This window comes from Macaca nemestrina, chromosome 5, assembly GCF_043159975.1.
Source record: "Macaca nemestrina isolate mMacNem1 chromosome 5, mMacNem.hap1, whole genome shotgun sequence".
NCBI lineage: Eukaryota > Metazoa > Chordata > Mammalia > Primates > Cercopithecidae > Macaca > Macaca nemestrina.
In genome coordinates, this window is record NC_092129.1 from 13637375 (window position 1) to 13655986 (window position 18612).

Consider the following 18612-nt stretch of genomic DNA (forward strand, 5'->3'; position numbering starts at 1 on the left):
CAGCCTGAGCTGGCCGCTCAGCTGGGACACTGAGCCCACCTTACCCTCTGAGCCTCACTTTCCTGTCTCTAAAGTGCTGACTATGCCTGCCTTAAAGGGCAGCTGGGAAATGAAATGAGATGATCCAGTAAAGCGCCCATAACAGGGTAAGGCACATAGTAGGCACTCACCAGAAAGCCATTCAATAAAATAAGATCAGAATTACCCAAACCTGAAGCTTCAAAGAGCAATTCCTTCTGATAGGATAAAAACGTAATCACAAGAAACTTAAGAAGACAGAGTCCAGGATGGATTTCAAATCTTTAATCTTTTTGTTGTTTGGGCTTTGATAAGCAATGTGGAGAAGAGCGCCAAAGAGAAACTAAAATTGGAGGAGGGTGTTAGAGTAATGTATGAGATTCTGGGTAAATGATGGACCCCAATTCTCAGAGCCTACTATTCTCTGCTTCAAGATTTGGGGAATTTAAGAGAGGCCTTCAACTGAAGTCTGGGGATTTGACCAAGCAGTGACTTAAGTTATTATTAGTAATTAAGGATTGCATCAAGGTGGCTGGGGTCTTTTAAATCTTGCTTTAGTTATGTTCAATAGTTTTAGATGTAGAGATTAATGCATTTGTATTTAGGTGTTTAGATAATTGTAGGTATGCGTACTTATGCTGGAAATTATGTTAATTCTTTCTCTTGTGCCACCCCACCTGTTGGAAGCCTGCCTCTTCAGACTGTGGAATCAGAAGCAAGGTAGCAGTGTCTGCCAGTAGAACTTTGCTCTGATTATTGGAGGAAGTAAACTGCATACCTATAAAATGGCAGCAAATAGCCCCATGATTTATTTCCTAAGTTCTTACAGATAATTTTTTTGGAGATTTGATAATTTAAACCAAATTTAAAGCATTTATTTTGAAGGTTTTGCTTGAATAGCAAGCAGCAGATGAGGTTTTTAATTTTCTTGTTGTTTTAATTAAGGTATAATCTACATCCAATGACGTGCTTAGATCTTATATGTTTGATGAGTTTGACAAAAGTAGAAAGCCACATAGCCCCTACCCTTATCAAGATACAGAAGGTTTCTGTCACCTCAGAAATTTCCTCCCACCTCTTCTCATTAATCCTCATTCTTCTACCCTCCTCCCAGAGGGAACCATTCTTCTGATCTCTTTCACCATAGATAAGCTCTGCCTGTTCTAAAACTTTATATAAACGGAATATACAGCATGTACCCTTTTGTGTCTGGCACCTTTTTAAACTTTTATTTTGAACTAAGGATAAATCCACAAGATGTTGCAAAAATAGTACCGAGAGGTCCTGTGTACCCATCACCCGGCTCCTCCCAGTGGTGATATCTTACATAACTATTGTACATTATCAAACCCAGGAAATTGATATGGATATGCCGTAGTTACCTAGAGTACTATATCTGGCTTATTTTGCTTAGCATATTGCTTTTGAGATTAGATGAAGCATTTTTAGGGGTTAGTCTTTGGTATTGATCACTACACTGGCTAATTTTTGTTTTGTTTTTGTTTTTAGGGATGGAGTCTTGCTCTGTTGCCCAGGCTGGAGTGCAGTAACGCGATCTCGGCTCACTGCAAGCTCCACCTCCCGGGTTCAAGCAGTTCTGCCTCAGCCTCCTTAGTAGATGGGATTACAGGCGCACGCCGCCACTTTTTTAATGATGTATTTGTTAATAAGAAGGGGACAGCTATTTTCTACTTATGGGGTTTCCTTCCTATAAAAGAACTGCCGGCAGCATAACTAACCACTCACGTGCCCAGTTGCCACGAGAGAGTAGGCATTTGGGGCCCAGGTTCTTCCTCTTCCCTTCTCTTCCCTTTCCTAGGAAGGAGCTATCTATAGGCAACTCATGTTCTCTCATTTTCCAGGGACAGCAGAACTGAAGATCTGAGAAGACTCAGAGACCTAAACATGTAATGCCTTGGGTTTTTTACTTGGAAATAAGAGACTAAGGAGGATGGGGATGGGGAGAAAGTTATCACCGTGGTTGGAGGATGTGGCTTATAGCTGAGGCAGGCATGCTTTCTAATCCTGAACCCTAGAATTAGATTTACCCACCCAGTCACAGACCTCTTCTGTCCCTGGAGGAGCAGAACACCTGTGTTCTGATGGCAGCTCATTTCTGAAAGAGGAAGGGAAGAGAGGGACCAGGTAGGGGCTGGACTGGGAGTGTCCGATTCCTATCCCAAGCTCACCAATCAGGAAGTGAGGGTAGTGGATGGCCAGGAGTGTTATGCTAAAAGACAGATCAAGGGTGGAAAATGAGGCTCCTACTGTGTCTGGGGAGAGCCATTTGCTCTCCATTAGTGCTCTGCCTGCTCAGCCTCCTTTCTTCACTGTAGATATATTAGTTGTGGCAGTAAGGAAATGTCACTAACTTTAGCATTTAATTGTGAATAGTGGTTTCATTGCTTGGTAGGTCTTAACGCACTATCTTTTTCAGACTCCTTTTTCTTGTTTTGCTGCATTGCCATTCTAAATTGTTTGTATGATATTCAAAATTTCTCCTGTATTGATACATACATAGCCACAGCTGGAAGAATCAGGTACCTACTCATTTTAGTGAGGTAACTGACATAGAGGCAGTAAATGGAGAAACAACAATAAACAGAGCCAAAGGGTTTAAGGAGGACAGAAGCATTTCCTGCTAAGTCGGACACCCATGGTAGGGATGTGCCAAGTAGGCCTGTGTAGCCAGGCACCAAGTGTTATCAAGGATTCTTAATTAATGTTACCTTCATATGCATATATCTTAATGAATTCCAATAAAAGCTTAGAAATGCTTGTTACCAGTGATTTCACATGTCTAGCAGCATCTTGTCATTGGTTTCTTTTGTCTTAGCCAGAACTGTACAAATCATACATGAGACAATATGAAACTTCTTGGGTTACCACACAGGCTCTGGTTTTGGCATATATGTGGCCTCAATTGGGCACAAATTCAAAGAAATGAATGTGCTTTTATTAATAGAGGGAGATGGTTTAGCTGAGGTTGGAAAATAGTGGCTTTGGTCGTAAATCATTTCACACTGTTTGTGGTCTCTGGCGGCTGTGTTTATTCTTTTACATCATTAGTGGGAAGTCAACCATTTTGCAGTTGGCAGTTAAGTTGAGACAAAGCTCGAGGGATTTCAGATGTGGATATTCCAGATGATTGCAAAATGTTTTTAGAGACCAGTGCCAAATAGAGTAGGGAGGCAATAGACCAAGAAACGGAGGCCAGGGCACTAGCTACCTGGGAGCTGATAGACTTCTGAGCTTCATTGAGTCACAAGCTCCTCTGATCTGGGGCAGCTCTGATGGCAGGTTGCCTTCTAGAGCAGAATCTGGTGAGTTCCTTGAGGATGGAGTACTCTGATGGAGGAAGGGCACAGAGGGGAAACAGAGGGCCATCCACTCTGGACATGATCAGTGTGTGTGGAGGTTGCCCCACCTTGCACCCACCCACTGCAGTAGAGAACGCAGGAATGAGACCACAGCTGCTGGGCCTGTGTTGTGTCCTCAAGTCCAGTGATCCAAGTCAGGAGAACCACCCCTCCGCTTTTTTGTTTGTTTGTTTGTTTGTCTTGAGACAGAGTCTGACTGTCACTCAGGTTGGAGTACAGTGGTGCGATCAAAGGCATGGCTCACTGCAGCCTCAGCCTCTGGGGTTCAGGTGATTCTCCTGCCTCAGCCACGAGAGTTGCTGGGATTACAGACCTGAGCCACTGGGCCCAGCCCCATATTTTAAGACAAAGATTTCTTGTGTTTGCTAAGGTTTCTCAACTAATTAATAGTTGAAAACACAATTTGAAATTGATAATTAAGTACCTGCAGTCAACTTGAAAAAAACAGAAGCTAAAGCTTTTGAGTTCTCATTTTACTGTATTAAAATGTAGTTGTGCATTTATGAATGATCTAATTTCTTCTTAGTACATTTTTTCTCTTTAAAATGGGTCTCCCAATACTGACCGCACAATGAAAACGTTGAGGCTTACATAATTCAGTGTGAGCTGGATAGCTTTGCCAACTCTTCGGGTGTTTTACCTGACTGCGGGTGGTACCTGTTATGATCAAAGAATTTGGGGAACGTGGAAAGAAGCTGCCTCAGAAAAGTGAGCACCAGAAGGTTGTCGAGTGTAGCTCAGTCATTTTTCAGCAGTAGATTAGTGACCAGAAGCAAAATGGAGTGTTTCTTCCTGGGTATTTGCCGAAACCCTAGTTCCCCTTTTGTCCTAAACATCACCTAACAATTGCTAATAAGCAAGGAAACTTACATTTTTATTAGTCCTCTTTGTGGATTATCAGTGTCATTTTCTTCTCTTTTTTCTTCTTCCTACTGGCTACCTTCAGGATTGCAAGTCCCACAGGATTGCAAGTTAGGAGATGGGGAAAAAGATAGGAATTAAAACTTGTGTTTTTCAATGTGCTATTTCTTGGTGAAATGCTGCTTAAGAGGTTGGGAATTTCTCTACTAAGTCCTTTAGAGACTAAACAAGTATCTAGGTGTTCATTTAACTTAGACTTCTTTCAAGTAAGGGATTTGAGGTGGTTTGAAAGATGATATACAATAAAAAAGAAAAATGTGTGTTTAAGTTTGTGCCTTTATAAATAATACAAATTAGAATAGAAAGTTAAGAAAGAAATGGATGCACACCTCCAAGCATAAAAAGCTTGGGCTTTGGTTAACTCCTGCTTTGGGGGCGGGCCCAGTGGGCGGGCTTTCCTTGGGGGCGGGAAATAAAGCCCCTGCTGTAGGGCTCAGAACTCATTGATAATTCTCACGGACTTATCTCTGTTCAACTGACAGTTCTTGTGTTTTTTTTTTTTAATTTTCACTTGTATGTAATGCATTCAAAAGTTGGAGCAAAATTCAGAGTTAAATGGGTCGGCTTGGAACTTGCCTTTACTGTGACCACATGATTTAGCTAGACTCTCCTCCCCACACCCCCCCCTTTTTTTTTTTTTTTTGCATTTTTTTTCCAGAAAAGGCCACTGGTCTGAGCATTCAGGGCCCCACTATCACCCCACAGTGAGATTGGTGGCTCTCAGAGGTTGGTGACAAGTCTCTCAAGATAGAGGGCCTTCAGAGCTGCTCTGAGTGGTGGCCTCTTCCTGATCCTTCCCCCTCAGGGCTTTAGGCCCTGGTTCACCCAGGCCTCTGCTAAGCTCCTGCACTTTCTTGCCAGAGGTGTCTTAAAGGGAAAAATCTCCCTTTTGTCGCTCCTGTCCCTTCTTTCTTTCTTCCCCCTCCTCATTCCCCTCTTCCTCCCCCTTCTCATTCACTCATCCAGCCCTCCGGCAGCTGAACATTTAAGAGCTTTTTATGAGCACATTTGTTGTCCTCTGAGTAGAAAGAGGAATATGAAGTGGTTTGTACCCTAGAGGAGCTCACCATGGGAGAGAAGATGCCTGAAGACAAGTGACAATGCTTCTGTGATGGGCGTTGTAGAGGCAGGAACAGGATGCTTTGGTAACTGGAAGAGGAAGTGACTGATCAGCCTCGGAAAGGATTTCATAGAGAAGTTATCTTGAACTGGGTTTTGAAAAATGAGCAGGAGGCCAGGTGCAATGGCTCATGCCTGTGATCCCAGCACTTTGGGAGGCCGAGGTGGGCAGATCACTTGAGGTCAGGAGTTCAGGACCAGCCTGGCCAACATGCAAAAACGTGTCTCTACTAAAAATACAAAAATTAGCGGGGCGTGGTGGTGCTTGCCTGTAATCCCAGCTACTCGGGAGGCTGAGGCAGGAGAATCACTTGAACCCAGGAGGCGGAGGTTGCAGTGAGCTGAGATCGAGACTCCGTCTCGAAAAAGAAAAAAGAAAAGAAAAATGAGCAGGAGATGGCCAAGGGGAGAAGGGGTGGCAGAGTGTAATCGAGGACACTCTGGACGGAGGAAGCCGCCCTATTCAAAGGCATGGCGTCATGAAGGGATGCAGACCTCGTGTGGTGCAGTCTGAAGGATGGCCAGGTGGTGCGGAGGCAAAGGAGATGAATTTGGAGGGATGAACTGCACTTCAGAGACTGAGGAACCATTAGGCTATGGGTGCTACTGACTGGGCCAGAAGTCACAGGAGGCCTTTGAACAGGGAAGGCGTGGCTTTCAGATGCCCCCTCTGGCAGCAGTGAGCAGCTGTGGGGGTGAACTGTGGAAGGAGCCCATCCAGGGGGCTGTAGAGTTTGGGTAAGAGATAAAGTAAGCTTAAACTGAACCAGTGACGCTGGTGATGGAGAGAAGGGGTGAACGTGTGACCGGTAAGGTGGGGAAAGGGCTAGGGCCTGGGAGGGAGTTTAGGAGCCTGGGAAGGGGCTGCTGTCAGAAATGAGATAGGCTAGAGAACAAATACACAGAGGCCGGTCCCCTTCCAGAGAGTTCATTTTTCTTTCATCCATTATTTTTCACTCCTCTGCTTTAAAACAAATCTTAAAATCTGTCTACCTCAGAGATATGTCTGCTTAGCCCATAGTGTTCTGATATCCCAGTCTTTCCTTTGTAGACGTTATCCCCTTCATTCATTCCATTAATAAATGCCTATTGAGCGCCCACATGTACCAGGCACTGGACTTGGAGCTGGACGCACAGTGGTGAAAAGGATGAACAAGGTTTATGCCCTTACTGAAGCTTCTAGTCTGGAGGAGTAGACAGATAGTAAAACATAATATTAAATAACCTAGCATTAAGTAGAGTTTATGGGGGCATATATGGTATGAGATGAAGCTTGATGGTTTGAGAAGGACCAGATCTGTTGATCCTTGTAGACCATGGTCAGGGAACTGAATATTATCCTGGGAGCTATGGACAAAAAGCCAGTATGGCTTGGAGTGACAGAAAGCAGAAAGCCTCCTAGGATTCTGGGGTGTCTCTGCTGGAGCAACTAGGTTGATGGTGTCTTCTATTGAGCTATTGCTGTGTATTTTTCAAACGCATGGTGTATGTTTCATGCACGTTATTTCTACCAGCACCACAAATGACAAATTTGGAAATATATGAGGTATCAACTCAGCTGTGTGTATCACGTGCAGGTAGGGATTTCAATGAGATGACATGTCACATATAAATGTGGACTTTCTCTCCTGACTTGGGTTATTTATGAAAGTTATGTACGTGGGGCAGAAGAACCTTGAACTGTCTAAACTTTTGCTAATGAGGTGAGAATAAGGCCTGAGAAGGAGAAAAAATTGAGATTGAAGCAAGAAACTAAAAGCTCTTAAGGAAACTATAGTCCTTTCTGCTGGCAGTGTCCCTTGCCAGAGGTTAGATGTGGGGAGCGTGAGGATGATTATGGACTGGGATGCCCCATCTTTGATGCCTTGGGGGCCAGGGAAAAGGAACTGTTGGTGTGCAGTGACTGGAATGGGTATTTCATGGTTTCCTATGGTGTCTGTCTGCCTGGGAGTCAGGCATCTGTACTCTTCGGTCTCCATGGAAGAGAGTTTTGAGGCATCCTCTGAATTAATGTAAACCAGTAGTGCTCCAGTGCCTGGGCTGTCTCAGGAGAAGAGGTAGAAACGGGGTCAGATGATGAGACTTTTCCATTTTATGACAGCAATGGAATTCCTAGAATGGTTCGTTAGTCTTCACAAAAGATCGATTCCTGGCTGGGCGCAGTGGCGCACCCCTGTGATCCCAGAGGTTTGGGAGGCTGAGGTGGTTGGATCACTTGAGGCCAGAAGTTCGAGACCAGCCTGGCCAACATGGTGAAACCTTGTCTCTACTAAAAATACAAAAATTAGCCAGGCGTGGTGGCACGTACCTGTAATTCCAGCTACTTGGGAGGCTGAGGCACTAGAATTGCTTGAATTGGGGAGGCAAAGGTTGCAGTGAGCCAAGATCCTGTCACTGCACTCCAGCCTGGATGACAAAGGGAGACTCTGTCTCAAAAAAAAAAAAAAAAAAAAGAAAAAGAAAAAGTTAATTCCTTAGCTTAGAAGACTATATTGTTATATTGTGCAGATCTGTGGAGTTAAGTGAAATACTCAAGTAGTTTGTTTCACCTCCAGTGTTTGGGATATCTGAAACTTTCAGGGAAGAATTTATAGAATCATTGTATAATTGAATTGATTGCAAAAGACTTGTACACATTTATTTGAAGCATTTTTTAAACATTTTCTGTGTTTTCAGGGTAGTCAGTTATATTTTAATGTATCTTTTTGTTGCTGTTGTTATAAAGAAAAACTAATCACATCATCTTAAGAACTGTTTTTAGAAGTTTATATACTATGGCTATAATGATGCTTTATGTTTACATGATGCTTTACAGTATTAGATAAGTAATAAAAACAGTGCTACATGGTTCCATTTGCTACACACAACCCCCCCACCCCCAGAGGTGAGCAGTGCTTGTCACCTGCTTTTTACAGATGAGGAAATGGGGAAGTGGAGGAAGGAGTGGCTGCCCCTAGGCACTTCACTAGGAAGAGATGTGGGACTTGAATCCCTGTCATTTGACTCTAAAGTGATGGCAGCAATGCCATTCACACATCTCATCTCATTGAATCCTCACAACTACTAGGCAAGTATCATCAGCTCTACTTTATTGAATGAGAAAAATGTGCTCTGGGAGGTTAAGTAACTAACCCAGGCTGATGGGTGGTGGGGCTGAACTGGCTCTTAACCAGTAGCTTGCCTGCAGTGTCCCACAAGGAAGGAGCACACTGCATATTAAAATTATTAGATAACAACATTCATTTTATGATTTACTAAACTCTTCTCTTCTTGACTCTTTGACAAAGGTAAAGTAGATGCTTTCCTGAATTTTATTTTATTTTATTTTATTTTTTTTACAAAATAAGACAAATTTGTGAGATCTTAATACTTGCCTCTTGGGAGAGAATGAGAGTAAAGATCTTAAATATTCCTTGGCCACATCATTACCTGATGCTATTTATAAAAGCATAGAACAATCAGACAAGAATACCTATAAAATTAAAAAAAAAAAAAAAAGAAAAACAGAACAAAAAGTTTCTAATCTGCAGAACTGACGTGGCTATCAGGGGGCCAGCTGAAGATCTTAGGACTGTTAAACCTAGATGATGATTTGTTTAACCCTGGGTTTGGGGTATACCAATTGCTTACAAAGATTAATATTTCATTCTTTACTTTTCAACCAAATTAGGCTTTCTTTGTTTTCATTTGTTGCTACTTGTGCTGGTGGGAGAGGCATAGGGGGAGCTTCACTTAGCTACTGATAGAAGAAAATTTATGAGATGAATTGTACTCTGCTGCTTCTTGTGGTTATATTTTTTCAGTTTAAAAAAAAAATGGCACAAGCATGCTTTTATCCTAGGTGACTGCTACGTTGAGAAACTTGGTTGATTCACCATTAGTAAGAACTAAGTTCCTAAGCATCAGTGCCCTTCCCCAGCTCTGCACGGCGATGGAACAGTACATGGGTGACAAGGACGTCTGTACCAATATTGCCAGAATATTCAGGTGGGTAGACTAAGATGTGAAGTAGCCTTACAAAAATGCTCATGCTTAGATTTTGGGTTATCTTTAATATTTGCTTGTGTGACTGGCAAGCAATCCTTTTTCTTCTTTTTACTTCACCTACCAGAAAGGATAAATCTAGTGGTCCAAGTTAAAAATGAACAATTCAAACAAATGACTCCATTGTCTATAGGATTCTGTGGTGATTCTAAAGTCGTTGGTGGTTAAGTCCTTTTAGTTCTTTGGTGAGTGGTGAGCTCCGTGTGTGTGTTTAATCTTCCTCTCCGTTTATTTGAGATTTAAAAAACTGTATACAAAACAAAGCAAATGTTCCAATTTGCTAGGAAATAAACAAGAGTTTTAACTCAGAGAAGGGGATCAATGCTTAGAAAGTCTGATCTGACTTTGTAATAGAAGGTTATTCTATTTCAGCTATTTGAACTTTGGCTCAGGCTTTCACTGGGCATGTCTACACTTACTTTATTTCTTCCAGAAATAATGATCATTTGAATCCAGGTTGCCTCAAAGCAAGATGTTGTTAAATTTCAGAGCTGTCTTTAAATTATGCATTTCTGTTTCCTCCCGTACTGCTCTTTGTCAGTATTTTTACGTAATGATTCTTCTCGGGAGCCTGGGGCTTTTCTCTTGAGCTATAACGTTGTAGTTGTAAAGAAAAGCAAACTTTCCTGAAGACTGAATTGGTACTTGACCCCAGGACCCCTGTATGAGGCTGTGAGTCCAAATCTGATGTTTTTTAGACGAATGTCAACTTGAATTGTAGATTAAATGGTACACAGGTTTGTTATGTGGGTAAATTGTATGACGTGGAGGATTGGGGTCTCAACAATCATGTTACCCGGGCAGTAAGCATAGTACCCAACAGGTGGTACTTCAGCCCCAGCCCCCTCCTTCCCTCCAGATCTAATCTTTTTCTACTGCATTTCCCTGAGCTTTGTTCTGGATACCCTGCCTGGCCTTCAAATTTCTCACTTTTTTTCTCCCTTAAGATCCAAACTCTTGGTCAGGCACAGTGGCTCATACCTGTAATCCCAGAACTTTGGGAGGCCAAGGTGGGGGATCACTTGAGTCCAATAATCTGAGACCAGCCTGGGCAACATGGTGAAACCCCATCTCTAGCGCCCCCCCCAACCCCTGCCAAAAAATTAGCCAGGCATGATGGTGTGTGACTGTAGTCCCAGCCACTTGAGAGGCTGAGGTGGGAGGATTGCTTGAGTCTGGAAGGTGGATGTTGCAGTAAGCCAAGATGGAGCCACTTGCACTCCAGCCTGGGCAACAGAGCAAAACCCTATCTATTAAAAAAAAAAAAAAAAGAAAAAGAGAAAAAGACAAAAGAAAAAAGAACCCAAACTCTTCTTGTTCTTTTCCCTTCCTTATGAACTTATTATTTTGTGTTGATATCTCTTTAAAAATATTTACTTATTTATTTATTTATTTATTTATTTTTTTTTGAGACGGAGTCTTGCTCTGTTGCCCAGGCTGGACTGCAGTGGCCGGATCTCAGCTCACTGCAAGCTCCGCCTCCCGGGTTTACGCCATTCTCCTGCCTCAGCCTCCCGAGCAGCTGGGACTACAGGCGCCCGCCACCTCGCCCGGCTAGATTTTTGTATTTTTTAGTAGAGACGGGATTTCACCGTGTTAGCCAGGATGGTCTCGATCTCCTGACCTCGTGATCCGCCCGTCTCGGCCTCCCAAAGTGCTGGGATTACAGGCTTGAGCCACCGCGCCCGGCCTACTTATTTATTTATGTATTTTAGCTGTCTGCTACAGGAAGGATATCCAAGAATCTTGATGAACATTAAGACTAGGAGTTTGTCTATAGATGCTCTTGAATTTTCTATGCAAATTATCTGCATATAAATTTTTTTCAATGATTGTAACCCTTTCCCCATCCTCATCTCTTCTTTAGCGCATCGTTTAGGAGTTCAATACAACATTGTGAGTGTTGGGCCTGTTGTCTTTCTTCTGACTTTAAAGGAAATATTTTCATGGTTTTACTAGTTGAAAATAATATTTGTTGTAAGTTTTCATAACTACGCTTTAGAAGATTAATGATTTTTTTCTTATTAACGGGTATTAAGTTTTGTCAAATGCTTGCCCTGAATCTTTTTTTTTTTTTTAACTTTTATTTTAGGTTCAGGGGTACATGTGAAGGTTTGTTACATAGGTAAACTCACATCACAGGGGTTTGTGGTACAGATTATTTCATCACCCAGGAATTAAGCCTAGTATCCAATAGTTAAAAGAGTTATCTTTTCTGCTGCACTCCCTCCTCGCACTCTCCACCCTCAAGTAGACCCCAACATCTGTTGTTTTCTTCTTTGTGTTCTTAAGTTCTCATCATTTAGCTCCCACTTATAAGTGAGAACATGTGGTATTTGCTTTTCTTTCCCTGCACTAGTTTGCTGAGCTAATAGCCTCCAGGTCCATCCATGTTCATGCACAAGACATGATCTCATTCTTTTTTATAGCTGTATAGTATTCCATGGTGTATAGGTACCACATTTTCTTTACCCAATCTGTCAATGATGGGCATTTAGGTTGATTTCATGTCTTCGCTATTGTGAATAGTGCTGCAATGAACATTAGTGTGCATGTATCTTTATGGTAGAATGATTTGTTTTCCTCTGGGTATATACCCAGTAATAGGATTGCTGGGTTAAATGGTAGTTCTGCTTTTAGCTCATTGAGGAATCACCGTACTGCTTTACACAATGATTGAACTAATTTATACTCCTACCAACAGTGTATGAGTGTTCTCTTTTTTCTGCAACCTTACCAGCAACTGTTATTTTTTGACTTTTTAATAATAACCATTCTGACTGGTATGAGATGGTATCTCATTGTAGTTTTGATTTGTATTTCTCTAATGATCTGTGATATTGAACTTTTTTTCATATGCTTGTTGGCCACATGTGTGTCTTCTTTTGAAAAGTGTTTATTCATGTCCTTTCCCCACTTTTTTTTTTTTTTTTGGAGACAGAGTTTCGTTCTTGTTGCCAAGGCTGGAGTGCAATGGGGTGATCTCAGCTCACTGTAACCTCTGCCTCCCAGATTCAAGTGATTCTCCTGCTTCAAGTAGCTGGGATTACAGGCACGCACCACCACACCCAGCTGATTTTTTGTATTTTTAGTAGAGACAGGGTTTCTCCATGTTGCTCAGGCTGGTCTCGAATGCCTGACCTCAGGTGATCCACCCATCTCAGCCTCTCAAAGTGCTGGGATTACAGGCATGAGCCACTGTACCCGGCCCTTTGCCCACTTTTTGGTGGGGTTGTATTCTCTTGTAAATTTGTTTAAGTTCCTTATATGTCCTGGCTATCAAACCTTTGACAGATGCATAGTTTGCAAATATTTTCTCCAATTCTGTAGGTTGTCTGTTTACTCCGTTGATAGTTTCTTTTGCTGTGAAGAAGCTCTTAAATTTAATTAGATGCCATTTGTCAATTTTTGCTTTTGTTGCATTTGCTTTTAGTGTCTTTGTCATGAAATCTTTGCTCGTTCCTATGTCCAGGATAGTATTGCCTAGGTTATCTTCCAGGGTCTTTATAGTTTTGGGTTTTACATTTAGTCTTTTTTTTTTTTTTGGAGACAGAGTCTAGCTCAGTCGCCCAGGCTGGAGTGCAGTGGCGCGATCTCGGCTCACTGCAAGCTCCGCCTCCCGTGTTCACACCATTCTCCTGCCTCAGCCTCCTGCGTAGCTGGGACTACAGGTGCCTGCCACTACACCCAGCTAATTTTTTTTTGTATTTTTAGTAGAGACGGGGTTTCACGTGTTTGCCAGGATGGTCTCGATCTCCTGACCTCGTGATCCGCCCATCTCAGCCCCCCAAAGTGTTGGGATTACAGGCGTGAGCCACTACACCTGGCTACATTTAGTCTTTGATCCAACCTGAGTTGATTTTTGTATATAGTGAAAGGAAAGGGTCTGGCTTCAGTCTTCTGCATATGACTAGCCTGTTACCCCATGATCATTTATTAAATAGGGAGTCTTTTCTCCATTGCTTGTTTTTGTCAGCTTTGTTGAAGATCATGTGGTTGTAGGTGTGCAGCCTTATTTCTGGGCTCTCTGTTCTGTTCCCTTGGTCCATGTGCCTGTTTTTGTACCAGTACCATGCCGTTTTGGTTACCATAGCCCTGTAGTATAGTTTGAACTAGGCAATGTGATGCCTCTAGCTTTGTTCTTTTTCCATAGGATTCCTTGGCTTTTTGAGCTCTTTTTCAGTTCTGTGTAAATTTTAAAATAGTTTTTTTTTTTTTTTTTTTTCCCTAGTTCTGTGAAGAGTGTCATTGGTAGTTTGATAGGAACAGCATTGGATCTGTAAATTGCTTTGGGCAGTATGGCCATTTTAATGGTACGAATTCTTCCTATCCATAAGCATGGGATGTTTTCCCATTTGTTTTTGTCTTCTCTGATTTCTTTGAGTAGTGTTTTGTAATTCTCATTGTCGAGATCTTTCACCTCCCTGGTTAGCTGTGTTCTCAGGTATATTATTCTTTTTGTGGCGATTGTGAATGGAATGGCCTTTCTGATTCGGCTGTCTGCTTGGCTGTTGTTGATGTATAGGAATGCTAGTGATTTTTGTACATTAATTTTGTATCCTGAAACTGCAGAAGTTGTTTATCAGCTGAAGGAGGTTTTGGGCTGAGACGATGGGGTTTTCTAGAAGTAGAATCATCTGTAAGTGTTGGACCTGTTGTCTGTCTTCTGACTCTAAAGGAAATAGTTTCATGGTTACACCAGCTGAAAATAATATTTGCTATAGGTTTTCTTAAGTACCCTTCTGCAAACAGAGATAGTTTGACTTCCTCCCTTTTTGTTTGGATGCCCTTTATTTCTTTCTCTTGACTGATTGCTCTGGCTAGGACTTCCAATACTATGTTGCATAGGAATGGTGAGAGAGGGCATCCTTGTCTTGTGCTGGTTTTCATGGGGCATGCTTCCAGCTTTTGCTCATTTAGTATGATATTGGCTGTGGGTTTGTCATAGATGGCACTTACTGTTTTGAGGTCTGTTCCTTCAATACCTAGTTTTTTGTTTTGTTTTGATTTGTTTTTTGAGACAGAGTCTCACTTTGTCATCCAGGCTGGAGTGCAGTGGTGTGATCTTGGCTCACTACAACCTCTGCCTCCCAGGTTCAAGCGATTCTCCTGCCTCAGCCTCCAGAGTAGCTGGGATTACAGGCACGTGCCACCACACCCAGCTAATTTTTGTATTTTTAGTAGAGATGGAGTTTCACCATGCTGTCCAGGCTGGTCTCAAACTCCTGACCTCAGGTGATCCACCCGCCTCAGCCTCCCAAAGTGCTGGATTACAGGCATGAGCCACCTCACCCAGCATCAGTACCTAGTTTATTGAGAGTTTTTAACATGAAGGAGTGTTGAATTTTACTGAAAGCCTTTTCTGTGTCTATTGAGATTATCATGTGGTTTTTGTCTTTAGTTGTATGTATGTGATAAATCACATTTACCTGAATTGCTTTTGATTATGGATTTTCTTTTTTAAATCTGTTAATGTAGTAAATTACATTAATAAAGTTTCTCAAGTTAAGCCATTATATATTGCTGGATTTGGTTAACTAATATTTTGTTTAGGATTTGTCATTGGTGGTCATGAGTTACATTGACCTATATTTTTCCTTTCTCCTATTGTCCTTGTCTGGGTTTAGTGTTAAGTTTATACCAGCCTCATAAAATGGGTTGGGAGGTAATCCAATTTTTTTCTCTTTCCTAGAAGAATCTGTAAAAAGCTGATCTGCTTCTTGAAAAGTTTTAAAAACTTGCCCAAAATGCTATTTTTATCCAGGGTATATATGTGTGTGTGTGTGTGTGTGTGTGTGTGTGTGTGAGAATATTGTTGACTACTGATTCAATTTCTTCCTACGTGGTTATATGTTTCTTATTTCTACTTGGTTCAGTTTCAGAAAGTTATGTTTTTGTAGGAATTTGATAAATTTCTCTTTTTTTCAAACAATATAAAAGTTGCTTCAACTATTCTCTTACTATTATTCTAATCTCTGTTGTATCTCTAATTATGTTGCCTTTTATTTATTTTACCTATTTAACAGATATTTGTATAGCACTTACAACATGCTAGGCAATATTCAGAATATTTTCCTAATACGAATTCATTTCATCCTTATAACAACTTTTTAAGATATGTGTTATTATTGTCATTATCTTTTTACATATGAGGAAATCGAGGCATAGAGAAGTTTAGTTATTTTCCTGAGATCACGCAACTAGTATGTCATAGAGCTGCAGTTCAAACCGTGGTCTGGCTCTAGAATTCATACTTTGAACCACTGTGTTACCCTGCTTCTTCATTGTTAATATTGACTTTCTTTCCTAATTTTGATTGTTCGTGCTGTTTCTCTTTTCTCTTAGTCTTGCTAAATCTTTCCTATTTTATTAGCTTTTACCAAGAACAAATATATTTATTGACCCACTGTATTGTATGTTTGCTTCATGTCTTATTTCTTCTGCTCTTATCCTTATGAATCATTTTCTTCTACTCTTTGAATATATAATATTTTTCTTCTAATTATTTTAGTAAAAAACATAATTCTTTTCAGCCTCCTTAAACCTATAAAATTTCCTCTAAATACTAATTAGAGGAATTTAGTATTTACAAGGTTTTTTTTTGTTTTCTTGTTCTTTTTGTTTTTTTTTCAGACGGAGTCTCGCTCTGTCGCCCAGGCTGGAGTGCGATGGCTGGATCTCAGCTCACTGCAAGCTCCGCCTCCCGGGTTTACGCCATTCTCCTGCCTCAGCCTCCCGAGTAGCTGGGACTACAGGCGCCCGCCACCTCGCCCGGCTAGTTTTTTGTATTTTTTAGTAGAGACGGGGTTTCACCATGTTAGCCAGGATGGTCTCGATCTCCTGACCTCGTGATCCACCCATCTCGGCCTCCCAAAGTGCTGGGATTACAGGCTTGAGCCACCGCGTGCGGCCTTTTTTTTTTTTTTTTTTTTTTTTTTGAGACAAGGTCTCACTCTGTTGCCCAGGCTGGAGTGCAGTGTTGTGATCTCGGCTCACTGCAACTTTCGCCTCCCAGGTTCAAGTGATCCTCCTGCCTCAACCTCTGCAGTAGCTGGGACTACTCCGGTGGCATGCGTCACCACGCCCAGCTAATTTTTGTATGTTTTAGTAGAGACGGGGTTTCACCATGTTGGCCAGGCTGGTCTTGAACTCCTGGCCTCGAGTGATCCTCCTGTCTCGGCCTCCCAAAGTGCTGGGATTACAAACGTGAGCCACTGTGCCTGGCCCATTTTGATTTGTAATATTTTTATTACTTGTATTTAGGTATTTCTTTTGTAATTTTCATGCTTCTTTGACCTATAAATTAGGTGTTCTTACATTTCCAAAAAAAAGTTTTTTAAAAATTTATGGTGTCTAATTTAATTGCACTTTGACCAGAGAATGTGGTCTTTGAGATACCAGTTCTCTGAAAATTTACTGAGGCTTATTTATGGCCTGGTATGTGGTCAAGTTTTTAACATATTAATGATGTTTTACCTATTGATTCATCAGTTAGGAAGAAATATATGAACATCTCCTGATTTGTTGTGGGTTTGTCAATATTGCCGTATGGGTTTTGTTTGCTTGCTTGCTTTAGAAATTCTGAAGCTGTTTTCAGGGCTTCCTGCCTTAAGGTCGGTCTATTTTGCCTAATATTAATACAGCACTACCAATCTACTGTATTAAAGCAGGTTTGTTTGTTTGTTTGTTTTGAATGTATAGGTTTGTTTGTTTGTTTGTTTTGAGGCAGAATCTCTCCCCGTTGCCCAGTCTGGAGTGCAGTGGTGCAATCTCGGCTCACTACAACTTCTGCCTCCTGGGTTCAAGTGGTTCTCTTGCCTCTGCCTCCAGAGTAGCTGGGATTACAGGCACATGCCACCACTCCCAGCTAATTTTTGTATTTTTGTAGAGATGGGGTTTCACTATGTTGGCTAGGCTGGTCTGAAGCTCCTGACCTCAAGTAACCCACCTGCCTCAGCCTTCCAAAGTGCTGGGATTACAGGCATGAGGCACCGTGCCTGGCCTACTAAAGTAGTTTTACATTTGCTTCTGATGTGGTGCCAGGAGACTCACTGGTATCCAACCAGATTTCATATAAATTTCTTGTAAGTTTGTGTTTTCTGAACTACATGGATAGTGTAAATTCACACCACATAGATATAAGTTACCTTTTAAATTTCTCTAGATCCATCTCTCTAGAGTTTATAGCAGATAGCAAGCCTCCTTGCAGCTTCCCTGAACTGATATGTAGAGTATTTTTAGACTCCTTTTCTTGAACTGGGCAATGTCTTGAAGTTCTGCATTTAAAGTGATACTATGTGTACTTGAATTTTACAGAAAAACAAAGTTTACCTTTATTTTCCCATTTGGCATTTCTGCAGCAAACTTACTTCTTACCGTGACTGCTGTGCAGCCTTGGCCAGCTATTCCAGATGTTATGCCTTATTTCTGAATCTAATTAACAAATACCAGAAGAAGCAGGTCAGTTCTTCCTTCATTTAATTCTTCAGTGAGTCTTTACACTAATGTATTTGTGTAAGCCCATGTTGAATGTCTTTATGTTTTGAATGTATAGGTTTCTATAAGAAACTTCCAATAAATGTATAACGGGCTGCCCCGGGAGGCAGTAAGTTACCTAAAGGAGTTGAAGGAGTAGTTTGAATCAGAAATGGAATGTTGATGTTCTAGGAAGTTTCCTGATTTAGGAAGGAAGGTAGTAGATTGTAAAATATTTTTCCTCCCACTGATCTGTAGACAACCTACATGGGAGTCACCTTGGGGTGGGAGTGGGGCTATAACCCCACCCCAAGGGTTATTTCCGTAATGGTTATTTCTTCCAGGTTTCATCCCAGGCTACTGAGTCAGATGGGTAGGGTAGGACCTGTCTGGCCATCTGCATTTTAACAAGAACCACAGGGACTTCTGATGCAAATTAAGGTTTGCAGTTCCCCTGCCCTGGATATTCCCTGAAGATTCTTCTAGCCCTTAAGTTCTCTAATTCCTTGACCCCATTATTTTACTTAAAAGGTAACATTGCTAGGTAAAGCGCTTAAATGAAATAATTTAGTTTTAATGAATCAAGGCAAAAATGTATATAGTTGTTTAAAAAAGGAAGAACTCACAAATGATTTCTCATTAATCAAATCATAAT

General features: G+C 41.4%; 1 protein-coding gene across 8 annotated transcripts in view; it reads left to right on the plus strand.

Moving 5' to 3' along the window:
• The window catches only part of LOC105492044 (armadillo repeat containing 2), a 161954-nt gene that overhangs the window by 72499 nt on the left and 70843 nt on the right, over window positions 1-18612 (plus strand). For all 8 annotated transcript variants that reach the window (XM_011758886.3, XM_011758883.2, XM_011758887.2 and 5 more), the window contains 2 exons: window positions 9280-9425; window positions 17843-17942. In XM_011758886.3, the coding sequence (XP_011757188.2) occupies window positions 9280-9425; window positions 17843-17942 (246 nt within the window). The remainder of the gene's footprint in view (window positions 1-9279; window positions 9426-17842; window positions 17943-18612) is intronic.